Source organism: Heteronotia binoei, chromosome 5 (genome assembly GCF_032191835.1).
Source record: "Heteronotia binoei isolate CCM8104 ecotype False Entrance Well chromosome 5, APGP_CSIRO_Hbin_v1, whole genome shotgun sequence".
Taxonomy (NCBI): domain Eukaryota; kingdom Metazoa; phylum Chordata; class Lepidosauria; order Squamata; family Gekkonidae; genus Heteronotia; species Heteronotia binoei.
The window spans coordinates 128,254,795-128,269,721 of record NC_083227.1 but is presented as its reverse complement, the minus strand read 5'-3'; the positions used below and the strand labels follow the sequence as shown (position 1 = coordinate 128,269,721).

At 41.3% G+C, this 14,927-nt stretch overlaps 1 protein-coding gene across 6 annotated transcripts in view; it reads left to right on the top strand.

The window, feature by feature from the left end:
* The first annotated feature begins 2,780 nt into the window (after window positions 1-2,780).
* The window catches only part of CNOT6 (CCR4-NOT transcription complex subunit 6), a 60,055-nt gene continuing 47,908 nt past the window's right edge, over window positions 2,781-14,927 (top strand). The window contains exons 1-3 of one of the 6 annotated variants that reach the window (XM_060240373.1): window positions 2,793-2,979; window positions 5,353-5,699; window positions 12,106-12,234. Coding sequence is in view for 2 of the 6 variants with exons in the window: in XM_060240371.1 (XP_060096354.1) it covers window positions 5,696-5,699 (4 nt within the window). In the remaining 4 variants the exon portion in view is untranslated. Of the gene's footprint in view, window positions 2,980-5,352; window positions 5,700-12,105; window positions 12,235-14,927 lie in introns of all 6 variants that reach the window. The other 5 variants (XM_060240374.1, XM_060240371.1, XM_060240369.1 and 2 more) reach the window with 5 other exon arrangements.

Below are 14,927 nucleotides of genomic sequence, written 5' to 3'. Positions count from 1 at the left end.
TTATCTATTACAGTTCTGTAATAAGTTGAAAAAGGTACCACTAAAAAGGCTGAATTCCCCAGCCCTTCACTGTACAAATAAAGCACCAGATTAGCCAATATTTTCCTAATTTCAGCATTTCACCTTGATTTTCAATGGAGAAGCTTATAAAATGAAAGGCAAAGCTCCAGCTCTGAAAGCAAGGCTGTCAGTTGGTGGCAGTAAATTGTTATGTGAGGCGTTTATGCTTGGTATCTATAATCAAGAAGGCCAACCATATATTACGTACACACATCACTGGAGAAAAACAGACCATTGTCTGCCTATCACTTGCAAGCTACATTTGCATGTTCACTCCGTTTAAAATCATTTACACTAAATACTACTTACCAAGCTTCCCATTCAGTTACTCAACTTACAACTTGATGAAATGTTTGTTCAGAAATAAATTCCATTGAGTTCACCATTCCTTAGTGTTTAGGACTTCCACTTAACATGGAATACAGATTCCAGAGAGCTAGCCATTTTAATCTGTTGCAGTAATAACAAGTCTTGCAACATTTAACAGAATTATAGTAGCAGCTGCTTTCATAGACATTTGCATGGTTATCCTCTGCTGGCAGATACTTGGGTGCAGAGAAGAAAAACAATGGGGTCAAATGGCTGTAAAATGCAAAGAATAAAATCCATGTTGTTTATACATAAAGCTCAAAATCGTAAGAGCCAGAACTTTGAGCAGGAACGCACAGGAATGCAGTTCCAGCTGGCTTGGTGTCAGAGGGTGTGACCTATTATGAAATGAATCTCTTCTGAGCTTTTTCTACACAAAAAGCCCTGTGCAAAACAATGACATCTGAGAGTGTGGCCTAAAATGCAAATGAGTTCCTGCTGGGTTTTTTCTACCAAAAAAAGCCCTGGTATGAGCTAATCACAATGACCATTTACAACACCAATAAATGATAATGTCACCATGGTTGAAGATATGACACTTGAGCTTTTTAACTGTTATAGGCAGTATCTTGGTTGAATTTCATGACCACATGAAGCTGCCTCATACCAAGTCAGGCCTATGGAACTCAGTATTGTCAGCTCTGATTGTCAGCGGCTTTCTGACATGTTAGGCAGCAGTCTTTTACCTCACCTGACCCTATAATTGTTAAAGCTAGAAAGTGGAGCTTGGACTGTCAGCAAGCAAAGTGTGTGATCTGTCACTGAGTTATGGCCGCCTGGCTTGTAATTAACTCCCCCCCCCCAATCCACATATGTATCTTCTTCATGGACTAGAATTTGAGAGATGGAGGAACTCAGGAGCCCTGCCATAGAAGTTTGCTGGGTGACCTTGGGCTACTCACACACACTCAGCCTAACCTATTCAACAGAGATATAAGAGGAGAAAATGAAGGAGAGACAAGAATGATGGAAAGTGCTATCAGTCTCTGTTGTGGTAAAAGACAAGAGTATAAATAGATTCTATAACTAGCTAATGAAGTCTGTTCTGATTCACAAAAGCTTCTATTAAAATCAATTGGTTAGCCTTTAATGTGGCCCAAGACTGTTGCCTTGGGAGCAACAGATCAGCAGAGCTATCTCTCTGCAAACTGCCACAAGAACAGTTGGTCTCTAAGATGCAACTCTTTGTTGTTTTACTCTGAACAGCTATTTTTCAGATAGTGGTTAAAAAGCAGTAAAAGTGCAGCTACACACTTGTACATACAGTACAAGGACATCATCCAAGAGTCACAGTATTACAAGAACTCAGCTTTCTATTACACCAACATATTGGACTGCCTCATTTGTAAGAAGCCTCACCCATGCTTTAAAAACAACCAGAAGAAATTCAGCAGAGGAGGCATTTCTAGTCAAGAAATGATAGGTTAAGCAATATAAATGCTACTTGGACATTTTAAGTTCTTATAAAAAAGCAAAACAGGCCTAGATCGCTATTTCTTCACCAGAATTCAGTGAGAAAAGTCATCTATAAAGTAAATAAATAAAATAACTACACACATCCCCAGTTCCCCCACACATCTTTAAACTGCCCCCTTCACTTACACACAATACATATTTACTTATTAGTCCAACTGATTTCAATGGTGCTTGCTCCCACGAGACTGCAGCCTTACACAGTTGGATAGTATCCATGTTTACACACAAGTGCTGGTCTGAAGCAACAGAACAAACTTTGAGTTTAGAGGCACTTTTACATCAACAAAGCTTAATTCTGGGTATAAGCTTTCGTGTGCATGTAGACTTCATCAGATAGCTGGTATCTGATGAAGTGTGCTTGGACATGAAAGCTTATGCCAAGAATTAAACTTTGTTGGTCTAATAACAGTGCCACGGGACTCAAACTTTGTCCTACACACAAGTCATACTGAAGTCATCAGAAAATGTATGTCTATCGCAACCCATTAGCCTTATAGTATTGGGAGTTAGGCGCTTCAGCCCACCAATATCGAACCAACTTTGCATAAGTCCAGGCCACAATGCTCTCCCCTTCTCGCTCTGACTAGGGCTCCATCATCTCACATCCAAGGTCGCCTTATTCCCATGCAAGTCCGCACAAGTCTGCGGTTACCAAGCTTCTCTCTCCAGCCTGTAGCGGCCACTGCGAGAAGAAACCGGGGCCAGCTTGCCCGGCTCAAGCAAAGCTACACCCCTCCCCTGTCCTTCTCGCCCGTTTACCCAATCAGAGGAGCCGTAGCGAAAACAAGCAGGGCCCGCCCCTACGGCGCCATCCAATGGCGGCCAGCGGTGGGCGGCCTGTGCACGCCGAGCCCGAGCCAAGCGATGTGGGCCGGGCTTAGCCGCTACCTCTTTCGTAGCCGCCGCCGCCGCCATGATGCTTGTTTGCTTTCAATGAGTGTGAGAAGGAGGCGGAGGAGGAAAAGAAGGAGGAGGAGAAGGAGGAGGCGGGGGGAGCCAGTTCTCCCGTCCGGCCCGCGGCAGGAAACAAAGAGCCAGGCAGGCAGCGGAGAGACGGGGATGCTGCAGCTACAGGTACGGAGGGGAGGGGGTGGAGGGAGGGGGTGCCCCCGTCGCCCCCTCCCTGCGCGGATGCACTGGGCGGGGGTGTCGGTGGTCGCGGCCTGGGGGAAGCAGGTTTCTGACTGGAGGGGGCGGAGGTGGGCGACAGAAGGGGGGCGGAGGGGGCTGGGGAGGGGGTGAAGGGTATTCCGGAGCACTTGTGATGGAGTAGGAGCGGGGGATTATTTTTGTCGGAGCTGGCTTCGAGGTCGGGTGATGGAGGGGGGCGGGTAAGAGATTCTCCCCCCCCCCCCTCATTGGGGGTGGGAAGAATATGTTACGGCTCGGGGCGTCCTGGGAAACATGGGATAGGATGTTTGGGGGGGGGCGAGGGTATTGAGGGTGGGCAGAAGCTGGTAAGGTGTTGATGGCCAAATTAGGAGAGAGGGTAAGGAGAGGGGGTGGCTAGAAATGTATTCGCGTCCGCGGGGTGGGGGTGGGGGAGCCAGTGTTACTATTTTTATAGTAAATAAGGGAAAAGGGGACGTTAGTCCTCTAAAGAGATTTTCCTTCAGGAGGGGAGTGAGGAGAGATGGGAGTTAGTGGTGTGTGTAAATATGCGGTGAGGGAGAAGAGTCGTGGGCAGTGTGGGGGCTGGTGTTTCTAGGGGGCGTGAGATGTGTTAATGGGGTGCTGGGTGAAATTTTTTGAAAGGAGTGTGTGTATGTAGGGAGAGGCATTAAGAGGGCAGGGGTGGCTCATAAACTGAGAGAACAGTGCGTGTGTACAGCAGCTTGAGAGAGGGCCCTGTTTGCTGTGGATGAGGGATTTTATTGGTTCTTGAGTGTGTATTGTTGACTTGGGGGTTCAGAGCTAGCAGTATTGATCTAGAGACGAGTATTACTTTTCCAAAGACAACTTGTGTGTGATAGCTGGAATGATGTGGTCTTATACCTTGGTGAGAGAAAAAAAAGTTTGATCTGAAAAAGTGAGAAAAAATTGTTTTATGGGTTTTTTTTTCTTTTTTTTGATGGGGTGGGTGAGCCTTCCTGGAAGCTATGGGAAGGTTTTGGAGGAAGTGACGTTCTGGTGCTTGTTGACAAGAGCTTTAATGGTGGGGGATGACGAAGGTTGGTGGGGAGCTCTTTGGTCTGCCTAAATGCATCAAGATTCTGAAAACTTGCTCCCTTTGCCAAGGGGATGGTACATTAAGATTAAAATCCTTTGTTTCTCTTTGCACAAAAAACAAGTTGAAAGTGACAGGCGCAGACAGTAGCATAAGCTAAAATGAAGGCCTGCAATACTACTAGTATGATCTAGTTTGAGATGAGCCCTAAGAAAGGAACCCTTGCACAAAACGGCTGTCTTTTTTGTTCTCTCCTCCCTCTGTCACTTCCTGAAAGGCAAATTATTTTAGGCTGAGAGGTGTACCTTTCTTTTTTTAAACAGAAGCTACACTATAGACAAACCTGGTTCTTGGGATCACAGTCTGACTTCATGCTAAAGTTGCTTCTGCTACTGTTGTAGCTGAAAGGCCTAGCAGGCAATAAGGAGGCCACAATACTCAACCTGTGTCTGAAATAGAAAGAAAAGAGCTTTAACTAGAATGATTGACAGCTATGCTGTCCAATGTAACAAGTTATGGGCAGGAATTGTGTTCGTATGCAGGTAGGTGGCTGGGCCACTGAGACTGTAGAACACACATGTAGGGGTAAACAGGAGGATTAGAATGCAAATCTCTTGGGGTCGGATACAAAAGCAAGTCTGTTCTGTATGTTTAGGCATAGATGTGTGTATCTAATATAGGACAGTACTAGGCTGCTAAGCAAGCTAAACTTCAGCAAGCACTTTCTGGTAATTGGGAGCTAAAGGGAAATTCTATGTGGTAGAAAACACTTGAGCTTGGGGGAAAATTATTTCTCCCCCTTTTGTCTTTGGGAGAAAGCATGTAATTTTTTTGAGGTTTTTTATTCTAGTAGGTGTTACAGCTCTTTATGGTACAAGGTAGACATTAGAAATTGCTTGTCATAATTTAACAGAATGGTATGAATTTTGAATAAAACTTGTGGTGTTTCAGGGCTTAACAGTTTTATTTTTTTTTCTAAGATAGTTAATGACAAGGTTGTTGTTCTCTTGCTTTTCTGACATAGGTTAATAGCTTGTGATTGCATGTGCATGTTGAACAGGTTCCCCACATAGGCATTCTTCATTTATGGTTTAAGCAATTCTGGATTTCAGCTGTGTTCTATGTTTTAGGGCTATTTTTTCATCTGGATTTGGTAGATTAGTAACATTTAGAATCCAGAAGGATTGAGGAATGCTTGTGGTAATTGTTCAGTATGAATGTGAAGGTTTGCAGGTGTTAACTGGTAATTGTATTGTATCTTGCATTTCTTTTCATCCTAGAGCAGGTCTCCTAATTGGGGATTTATCAACATTTCCACTGGGGTAATTTTACAAAATTATCCGCCTGTGTTCTCCCTGCTGGCTCGTCTGGACTCTGGAGTGCCCTGCTAGGAATGAAGCCTTCTCTGGGGGTTTATTCTCACTATTGCTGAAATGGAGCCATTCGCTTATGGATTATTGCTTTATTCATATTTCACCTGAATCGCTTGGATCAGTTCATTTTTATAAAGGAGACTGCTGTTCATCACTTTGCTGTGAATTCTTGATATGTTCAGGCTGTTTGGTATGTTGGAATCATTGAGGAAGAACTGAAATATAAAAATAAATGAAAGTATAATACTGCATGGGTAGGTAATGATTTTTGGTATTTTTTTAATCTTAAGATGTTATTTTTTCTTAGTTATCCTGGATTTATTTGGTGGTGTTTTATCAAGTAAATAATAGTTTGCAGGTTTAACTAGTTTTTAAAATTTGTACTTAACAGATCCTGAATTGTGGAAGTTGGGGGGCAGGTTGGTAACAGAGATCCCCCCCCCTCGCATCATACAAGTACATGAGAATGCTGAACTCCAGAGCTTGATGAGGGGAAAGGAGAAGAAAGTAAAGACATCATTCCAACCCTAATTTAACCATTACAGAGTAATTAGAGCCCTTGCAATCTTATAACATTCTATTTAGGTTGGTTTGGAGAAAAGCATTTATTATTCTTGCCTTCTTCCAGCATACCTGTATGTTCTTGGGCCAATTTCCTCTTCCTCTGAGTCAGTTGACGGTCAGCTGTCCTCAGCATTGAGCATGCTCCGACTCATTTTTGAACTTTGATATCAGACATGGAGTGTCCCTCCTGTATGTGAAAACACGTGTCTTGTCTGGGTGGACCTGTTCAGCTGCCCTACTGGTAGACATGTGAATATCAAGTTTCTTGTATGCCATTTTGACTGAGGAACCAGCTTTTGATCTTTTGGTGAAAAAGTGATTGAAAATAGGGGCTGGGGGAGGCACTCCCTGAATCCCTTGTTTTTGTGAAAGTAGTAAAATACTAATCTTCATTTGAATATTTAATACCGGTAATTGGATTTAGACTAAATATCTCATTACAATACACTGTCATTCACATTAAAGATACAATGAGGAATCAGTGTTGTGTCAGCCTGCAAAACGTACATTTCTGGATATAAAATATGCAAAGTGACCTACGTTCATTTGCAACACCATCGTTTTGTTGCGTACCCCTTGATTTTGTGGCCTATGCTTCGTGTCTGTATGACCTGCATTTTATGCTTATATGTTCTGTTGCAACATGTCCTGAAGATGGCACAGTCATCTGTGCTAGATAAGTGAAAAGTACCGGAGATATTAAAATTCCAGTTCCTTTTCCCACAAAGCCGTTCATGCTACCATTTTGGGTTTCTACATTTCTAGCTGAACAATATACCCCAGAATTATGTGTGAGTGTTTAACAGTGAAACATTTACGGTACCATATAGACTAAAACTTTTCATGGTCCTAAATTCAGAGTACATTGATTTCACTAGCAGCTGGTTTCTTTCTGTATAGCATTGTGCCTTATGCACCCAATTTGCTTGCTTCAGGGTAGAGGTGGGGTGCTAGACAAATATTACAAAAGATCATTATTAGCATAGAGGAAAGGTACTGCTTTTATGATTTCTCACATTTTAATTAGGGTTTAAAGTCTCACTTCACATGAAACACCAATTCTTATAAACTCATGCCATTTCCACAGCATTTGCAGCTGCTTTAAAACTGGGAACTAATGTGTAACATCTTGGAAACATCTATTGTCAGTATACAGGTGGCTTAAAGTAATGCATTAAGTAGCATTGATTATTCTCTGAAGTCTAGATAATTTTAAAAATCTTACTTGGTACTCAAGAACTTCAATGTCTTCCTTGCAAGAACTGTTGTGTAAGTAGTTTACCACAGATTAGTGATTTAGAGAGACTACCAGAAAGTGAATGGTATGGAATGCTCTCGATCTGATTGAACAGAACCTGTGTTTTGAAAGAGCATGACCACTACCAATATTGTAGTATGTATTTATTGTCAAGGTTTTTAAGTAGTCCCCCCCTGAAAGTAAGAAAATAAAGGGGGGGGGGGCAAAAACAAGAAACATGTCAGCCTGGTAGATAATGGTCTTTTTGGATATGATCTCAGTTGCATTGAAAGCAAAGTTGTGTCCCCACTGAGTGAATGTTTTCCTTTCTATTGATGGGTGATAAAGTGTGTAGGATGAGCAAAGAGTAAGGTCATTTGCATGCCTAACAGTAGCTGGATTGACTTGTGCATTTGCTCTCGCGAGCTACATGCAGAGAAGGAATTGTTGCTTCCCCAGCTAAATGTGAAGTCATGTTCAAGCCACAAAACTGGATCAAAATTTGTTAGTAAGGTAAAAACACAAAACAGCTCAAACCGTTATTTTGAAGAAACTGAGTCAAACCAGAACCTTAGGGGGAAAAAATAAGAGAAAAGCTTAGCCAAACCAATAACTAGAAAGCTTTGCATTTATATTAAGTTTGAGCAGGCTTCTCTATGTTGCCTCCAGTGAGGAAAGTAAGTAGCATTCAGGACAGACGTTCTCAACTTTAAGGTGCTGCCTTCTGTATCTGTTGGTGAAGATAAATAGCATACTGGAGTTAGTATAAGAAGACATTTCTGTGTGCTGTAAAGAGCTGTAAAGTGGTCAGGTGTTGAAAATGTTTATTTTTAACTTTTGACTTAAAAGCTACTGCATACAGAACAGCTAGGCCTACAAGATCCCAACACTGTACAAACTGCCAGTCTGAGTTCCTGCTTGCTTTCACTACCTGGGACATGAAGGGCCAAGTGCCTGTGGAAGCACCAGCCATTGCATGTTGTGTTATTTCCCCAGAGGGTGACATACAATAACAGCACTATGATAGCTGCCAATGACTGAAGCAGAAAGAATATGCAGTCATCTGTCAGCCATTCAACTGTTTGCCATGCACAGTCACTACATTCCTAAACTATTGGAAGTTGTAAATCTAAGCTCTGTGCACTGTATTGGGGTGCTGTGTGCAATGTGAATGACTTTTTAAAATGGAGAAGTTACATGCCTTGTATGAAGAGGGATGCCTCATATGTACCCTGGCCTAGATAGCACAGGCTAGCCCAGTCTTGTCAGATCTCAGAAGCTAATCACATTGTGTTAACAGAATGGATGGCTCCAAATACTAGAAACCCAAAGCTAAAGAGCAGGGGTCCTCAAACTACGGCCCGTGGGCCAGATGCGGCCCGCTGAGGACGTTTATGCGGCCCGTCGGGTTATGGCAAAATCAGACCGGAAGTGACGTTCGACCTAAACTCGCGTTAGCAATGCACACTTCCGGCACTAGGCTGAGGCGGCGGAGACAGAGTGTGAGGTGATACCGAGGTGAGGTGAGTTCTCAGGCCGGGGTGTGTGGTGTGGGGAAGGGAGAGAGATTCAGAAGACGGAGAACTGACGGCCCGCGGCCTTGTACAGTAACGGCAGTCCGGCCCTCCAACAGTCTGAGGGACAGTGAACTGGCCCCCTATTTAAAAAGTTTGAGGACCCCTGCTAAAGAGGATCTAAAATTAGATTGGAATGCCAGTGATGGTGGTCTTCATTAATATGGAGTGTATTTAGAGGGAAACAGTCAAGCTAAATGATCATATAGCCCAGGCTGCCCTGATCTCATCTGTCAGAAGCTGAGCATGGTTGGCCCTGGCTAGTATTTGGATGGGAGACCTCTGTGGACTACCAGGGTCATGACGCAGAGGCAGGCAATGGCAAACCTCTTGCTTTGGAAACCCTCCAAGGTTGCCATAAGTCAGCTGTGACTTAATGGCAAAAAAGAGGTCATATTTCTACTTAGGCATTTCTTATTTCTGTAGAGTGTATGATTCATGCATGCATACAGTTAACTGTTCAGTGCCTTCACATGTAAAAGGTGTTTGTTCTTCTATTTACATACCATGTATCGCATAAGCTGCTTATGGAGAAACTGATGCTGAAGAAAGTTTCAGTGAAGACTCCTATGGTGAACTGACTGATCCATGCCCATGTTGTGCAGTGACACAGCTGTACACTATTGTGTCATTGCTTAGCTTTTTATGCATTATATTTTTGTGGTTAAGTTGCACCTCTGCTTATGGTATGTTCTAATGGTTTAATTTACCTCCAAATGTTTGAATTTTAGGTTAAAATCAGTCTTTATTAATACGGTCATAGACTAACAGAAATCTGAGCAAAATTCCTGACCACCGCAACAAGTGAAAGGGTAAAAGGAACAATTAGAATGAAGACCTGCATATAAATTAGCTTATAATTTAGGGGAAGTACAAATTAAATTGAATGATAGATAAAATTATTTAAATTAAGCCATCAGTGTCTGATGAATTTTACAAACTGCTGCACAAAACTTTGCCATATGTGCTGAAACCAGTGTGGTTTTCCATCTATAAGTAGCTCTTGAGCATATACCGAATCTGATCAATTGGGATACCTACCAAGCAAGGGAAAGATAAACTTAGAACAAATCTCTTGATATAAAGGTCAGTAAAGTAGAACATGTACCATAGTTTCAGTGTTTCCTAAACCACAGGTTTCAACCTGTCTGCCTTTGGAACCTTTTTAAATTGTCCATAACTGTAGAAGGAAGTGCTTTATATCTAGCAAGGAAAAATGCTTTCCTGTGACTGAAAATCTCCAATTGGGAGAGGTGAGCAGCTGGGGAAACTAGATATGTAGGGTTTTTCGAAGACACAAAAGTTGGTTACATTTCTAAGTGAGTCTGCTGCTCTCTATCCTTTCAGGTATTAAGTGCATTTCAGTAGGAATAGGGTAGAATTAATAATCACTGTTTGTTTTTTAATCTATTTTCAAATTGAGAGAGTGAGTATGAAAAGATCTGCTTGAGTATTAACACAGAATGTTTTACTAAATGAACTTAAAAAGGATTTGGGCATATTTAAGTAACCAATACTGAGGAGTTAAAATTGTTTACTACAACATGTTTTCATGAGAGAGGTGTAAGCAAGACAATATGTCGTGTTATCCAAATACTTTTTTCAATTGAAATTTTGATTTTTTTTTTGCTTCAGCTCCTACTTTGATCGTAACTCTAAAATCTATTCACCCACAACCTTTTTCCTGTCTGATTGTTGCCTCCCAATTTTTTGAATGGATTTTAATTGATATTGTATTTATTGTTTTAACTATTGTTACCCTCCCTGAGCCCTGCTGTGCAGCGGAGGGTTGGCTAGAATAAACAACCAAATAAATGACCAGCTTTCATGCTCTCAGGATCCCAACAAGTGCTGAAGCAGCTGAACATTACATTTCCTACTCAGCTTGTCACTGTGTCACATACAATTGTTACTCCCTCTCCTCACGCAGTATGTCAGCCATCTTTAACTTCCCCTTTCCTCTTCAGCTCCCTGCATCCCAGCTAGAAATGTTAAATTTCTAGAATTTTTGTATTGAAATGTAGTAGTATCTCATCAAACTGTAATTTTTGTAAAAATGAATATTTTAGACAGAAATTAATGTATACAGTCATAACAGGACTAGCACTGTATTTGAATATCAAGTTAAACTTTATCACCTTATAGTAAAAAAACTTTTCGTTGCACCTTCAGGGAATAGAAGTTTGTCTTAAAGCTTTTCTCTCAGAAAGTATTTCATAAAGCACCCCCCCCCCCCCGTGTTGCTTCACATTTCTATCTTTTGCTTTTGGAAAAACTGAGGAAAAAATCTGGGAGGACTCCCACTTTCACTGGGCTTCCCAGTCTAACCCTGGCTATTGTCCTGTGTTGTAATTGTCCCTGATAAGTTGCACTTCTATTCTGAGGTAATCAGTTATCTCTAGACTAATGGAACCATCTACCTGCAGCTATGATTTTAGTGTGTAGTAAAAGGTTGAAGTATGGGGTTCAGAACATTAAGCTGTACTTGAACTCTGATTGAGAACTGAAAATAAGATAAGTAATTGAATATTGCATGAACTGCATCAGTAGGCTTGCCTTAGTAACTTTCTTTATCGTTGAAACTAGCTTAAGGATAGAATCTTTAGTTCCTTAAAGCCTGAGAACTGGTGACCTTGGGTTGAATGGAGAGGTCTGTGAGTATTGGTGATCTCTCTTGTTCCCCTCCACCTAGCAGTCTTTTTCCAATAACAGGAAAGCTTATATTTGGAACTACTGGCTTTTTAGGGACCTGCACAGGTTGGACTGAACTGAACAGGGGGAGCAAATGAAATCTCCCTTCCTACTGTTTCCATCCTTACAGATAAGCTGACAGGAGACGGAGGAAATGATGAATTTGCCTCTTTCACTCCCTCTGTGCATACCTCAATGCATGCTTTTTAAAAAAAATGTTGTAGACCTGCAGCTGTGGAAATGAGGGGGTTTTTTGTTTGTTCGTTTCAAAAAGGATTTTACGGGAGGGAGAAGAACAAGTTGAAGATGACCATTCTTCAGTCTAAGATCAGTGAATCTAGCACACCTTCCAGCTGCTTAAGTGTCTGCCAGTATGCATACTTTTCTTCACTATGTTAACAAAGTATTGCAAGTGTTTTAGAAGTAAAAGATTTTAGAAATAAAAGGTTCAGATTTTCTCTTGTTAAATGTTAACAATGCAAATAAGCATTTAAGTCATCTAGTTTTTAGCTTATTTGCTACTTCTCCTTTTACTCAGAATAGGAATGCTAGTCTAACTGGATTTTCTCTTCTTTTTCTTAATCTGTTTTGCAGCTCTCCTAGTGGTCAGCCATATGTGGCTTCCAATGTGGATTTGACTGGGAGCACTGCAAATCTGATGGCAGGGGGTGCAAAATCCACAGCTGCGTGAAATTTCGTTATTTTCCTGGCACACTTTTACCGGTAAATATTGTGTGAATTTGGAAGCCTTTTAGCCAACTGATAGGGAATTAGGCTTGAAGAAGAAAAATCTAGTTTGAAGTAGTGCACTTTACTATATTTGGTAAGTGTACAATTACCACTGATAATTGTGGTTTGAAAAATGATAAACCTGAGGAATATGCATATACCTAGAGATTTCTCTCACATTCATTCGGTATTTGAAAGTGTAGATTTTCCAGGATTACAGTGTCATTTTACCACATGCAATTTTGGGTTTACATAGAACTAAGTTAAAGATAGTATTTTTATGTGGCCCTGTTTGTCAAAGAAACAAATATATAGGATAATTTTAAAATGGCACATTGGTACTGAAATCAATTAAAAGTCAATGGATGCTGGGTATTTTAGTGACATTTATTTTTCAAGTTGGATGATAAAGGCTGGAATTATTTTGAATGAACTATCTTTTGCCCAGAATAACTGTCCTTAATAACTGCACAAAATAACTTCTCACAAAAAATCATATCTGAGTCAAAACAATTTGAACGATCCCTGAGATTTGGACTCTAAACTAAAAGGTAATTTTTGTTGAAACATCCCTATCTTAGATATGATAGCTCCCATAACAGATGAATATTTTAGAGCCATTTTATATTTGCTAACATACTTGTTCCTAGAGTTTATGTAGCATGCACTTTAGGGTTCAGTTAATATTTTGTGTAGTGGTTAAGTGTGTGGACTCTTATCTGGGAGAACCGGGTTTGATTCCCCACTCCTGCACTTGCAGCTGCTGGAATGACCTTGGGTCAGCCATAGCTATCACAGAGATGTCCTTGAAAGGGCAGCTTCTGTGAGAGCTCTCTTAGCCCCACCCACCTCACAGGGTGTCTGTTGTGGGGGAGGAAGATAAAGGAGATTGTAAGCCGCTCTGAGTCTGATTCAGAGAGAAGGGCGGGGTATAAATCTGCAATTCTTCTTCTAAAAGCATAGAACAGTGGCACTGAGTGATTCTCCAGCCCCTCCAGAGGCAGCTTTTTCAAGGTGTGAATCACCACTCCTACTGGGCAATGTCCTTGATCACTTTCTTGGGACATGGAGAAAATGCTAAATGGCGAATGATGCTCAAATCATTACCCATTTAGCATCTCCCCAAAGTGGGCAAGGCCATCACCCAGTAGGAGTGGCGGTTCACACCTTGAAACAGCTGCCAATGGGAGTGGGTAATTGTGAGTCTCCCTGAGTTACAGGCCTCATGCCAAGGATGGAAGTAAACTACCTGTTTTCTCTGCCACCACCCTCTTCTGTGCAGCCTTTACACTCTCATCCCACCACCCAGGTGGCTGCTGGGAGAAGACAGGCTGGATCCACCATCACCATGGCAGCCATCCAGGAATAAAGGAGGCTGGCCATTTTCCAGGGCTCACTTCCAGCCGCTTTGGCAATCTCACTCTTTCCTGAGCTGCTGGGCCCTCATGCTGAGGAGAGGAAGGGAAGGAAAGCACTCCAGATACACAAAGGCTTGCTATAGCACAGTTGTTGTTGGGAAAGTACACATGCAGAGGTACTCTAGTAATTAAAAGATTGTAGTTATTTATTATTAATAGTTATATCTTACTTTATTGTATGTATGTCTTTGAGTCAACACACAGAGCATACAGTAGTCATCTGGTTCTTGATAAATGGTGATGGTGAATGTGGCTTCCTGCAAGCCCATGGAGTGAATACCACTGCTTTAGGGCCATCTTATTCTTTGGGGGTTGGATAATTTTAAACTGTTAGAACCTGAGGATGCTGAAAGAATTCTTGAAGAGGTATGTCATTCCACCTTGCCCATTTTGGCAAATTATGTTTAAATAAGGGAGAGCTACCAGTTGAATCTAGGAAGTAAGAGAATAAATGGTTCTAGCTTCCTATATTGCTCCTTTAAAAACTTTCCTGGACCCTAATGATATTTCCAGGCTTGAAACTGATTCTGTTTAAACCATTGATTATGTCACTGAATTTTGAATGTAATTTTTTTAGCTGCTCTTTTTACTGTAACTCTGAGTGGCTGTTTTATTGGTGATTTTTGTTTAATTGGATTTGATATTTTATATTTTTAAAAATAATGTTGTAAATAAGAAGCTTCCTTGAGAATTTTGTTGGTTGTTTTTCAAAACAAGCTGCTTTGAAAAACATTGGTAACATTCCTTGGGCAAGATGCTCCATAAGTAATGGGTACATCAGTTCCATTTGCTTCTTTTTGATGTGGATTATTACAATCCATTTCATATTGACTTCTGACTCAGTTTTATAACTCGAGTCATCCTGGTATTCTTAAAGATAACCTGTGGTAGATAAAGGAAAAGTTGATTCTCCCCCCCCCCCCCCCACCCAAGGGACTATTTTCAGTACTGTCAATCATGGTTATCTTTCCTGAGTGCCAGCAGAGTTCAGAGATGGAGGCACTTTGCTGCAGTGTTTTCACTCCAGCTCAACACATCAAGTCCAGAAGGGGTAGTTGTATGGAGCTATTGCTTTGTGCAATTTAATCTATGAAGTTACATGAGGCTCTTCTTTGCCACCTCTCCTCAGCTCTCTTTGACACTAGGAAAGTCATTAGATCTATATATGAATAACCAGCTTTTCTTATCATGGGGAGTTAGTGAATGTCCTGACTACGAACTTGGAGTTAATGGGATGGGGATTAATGAATCGAAGAGGGTGAGGTGATG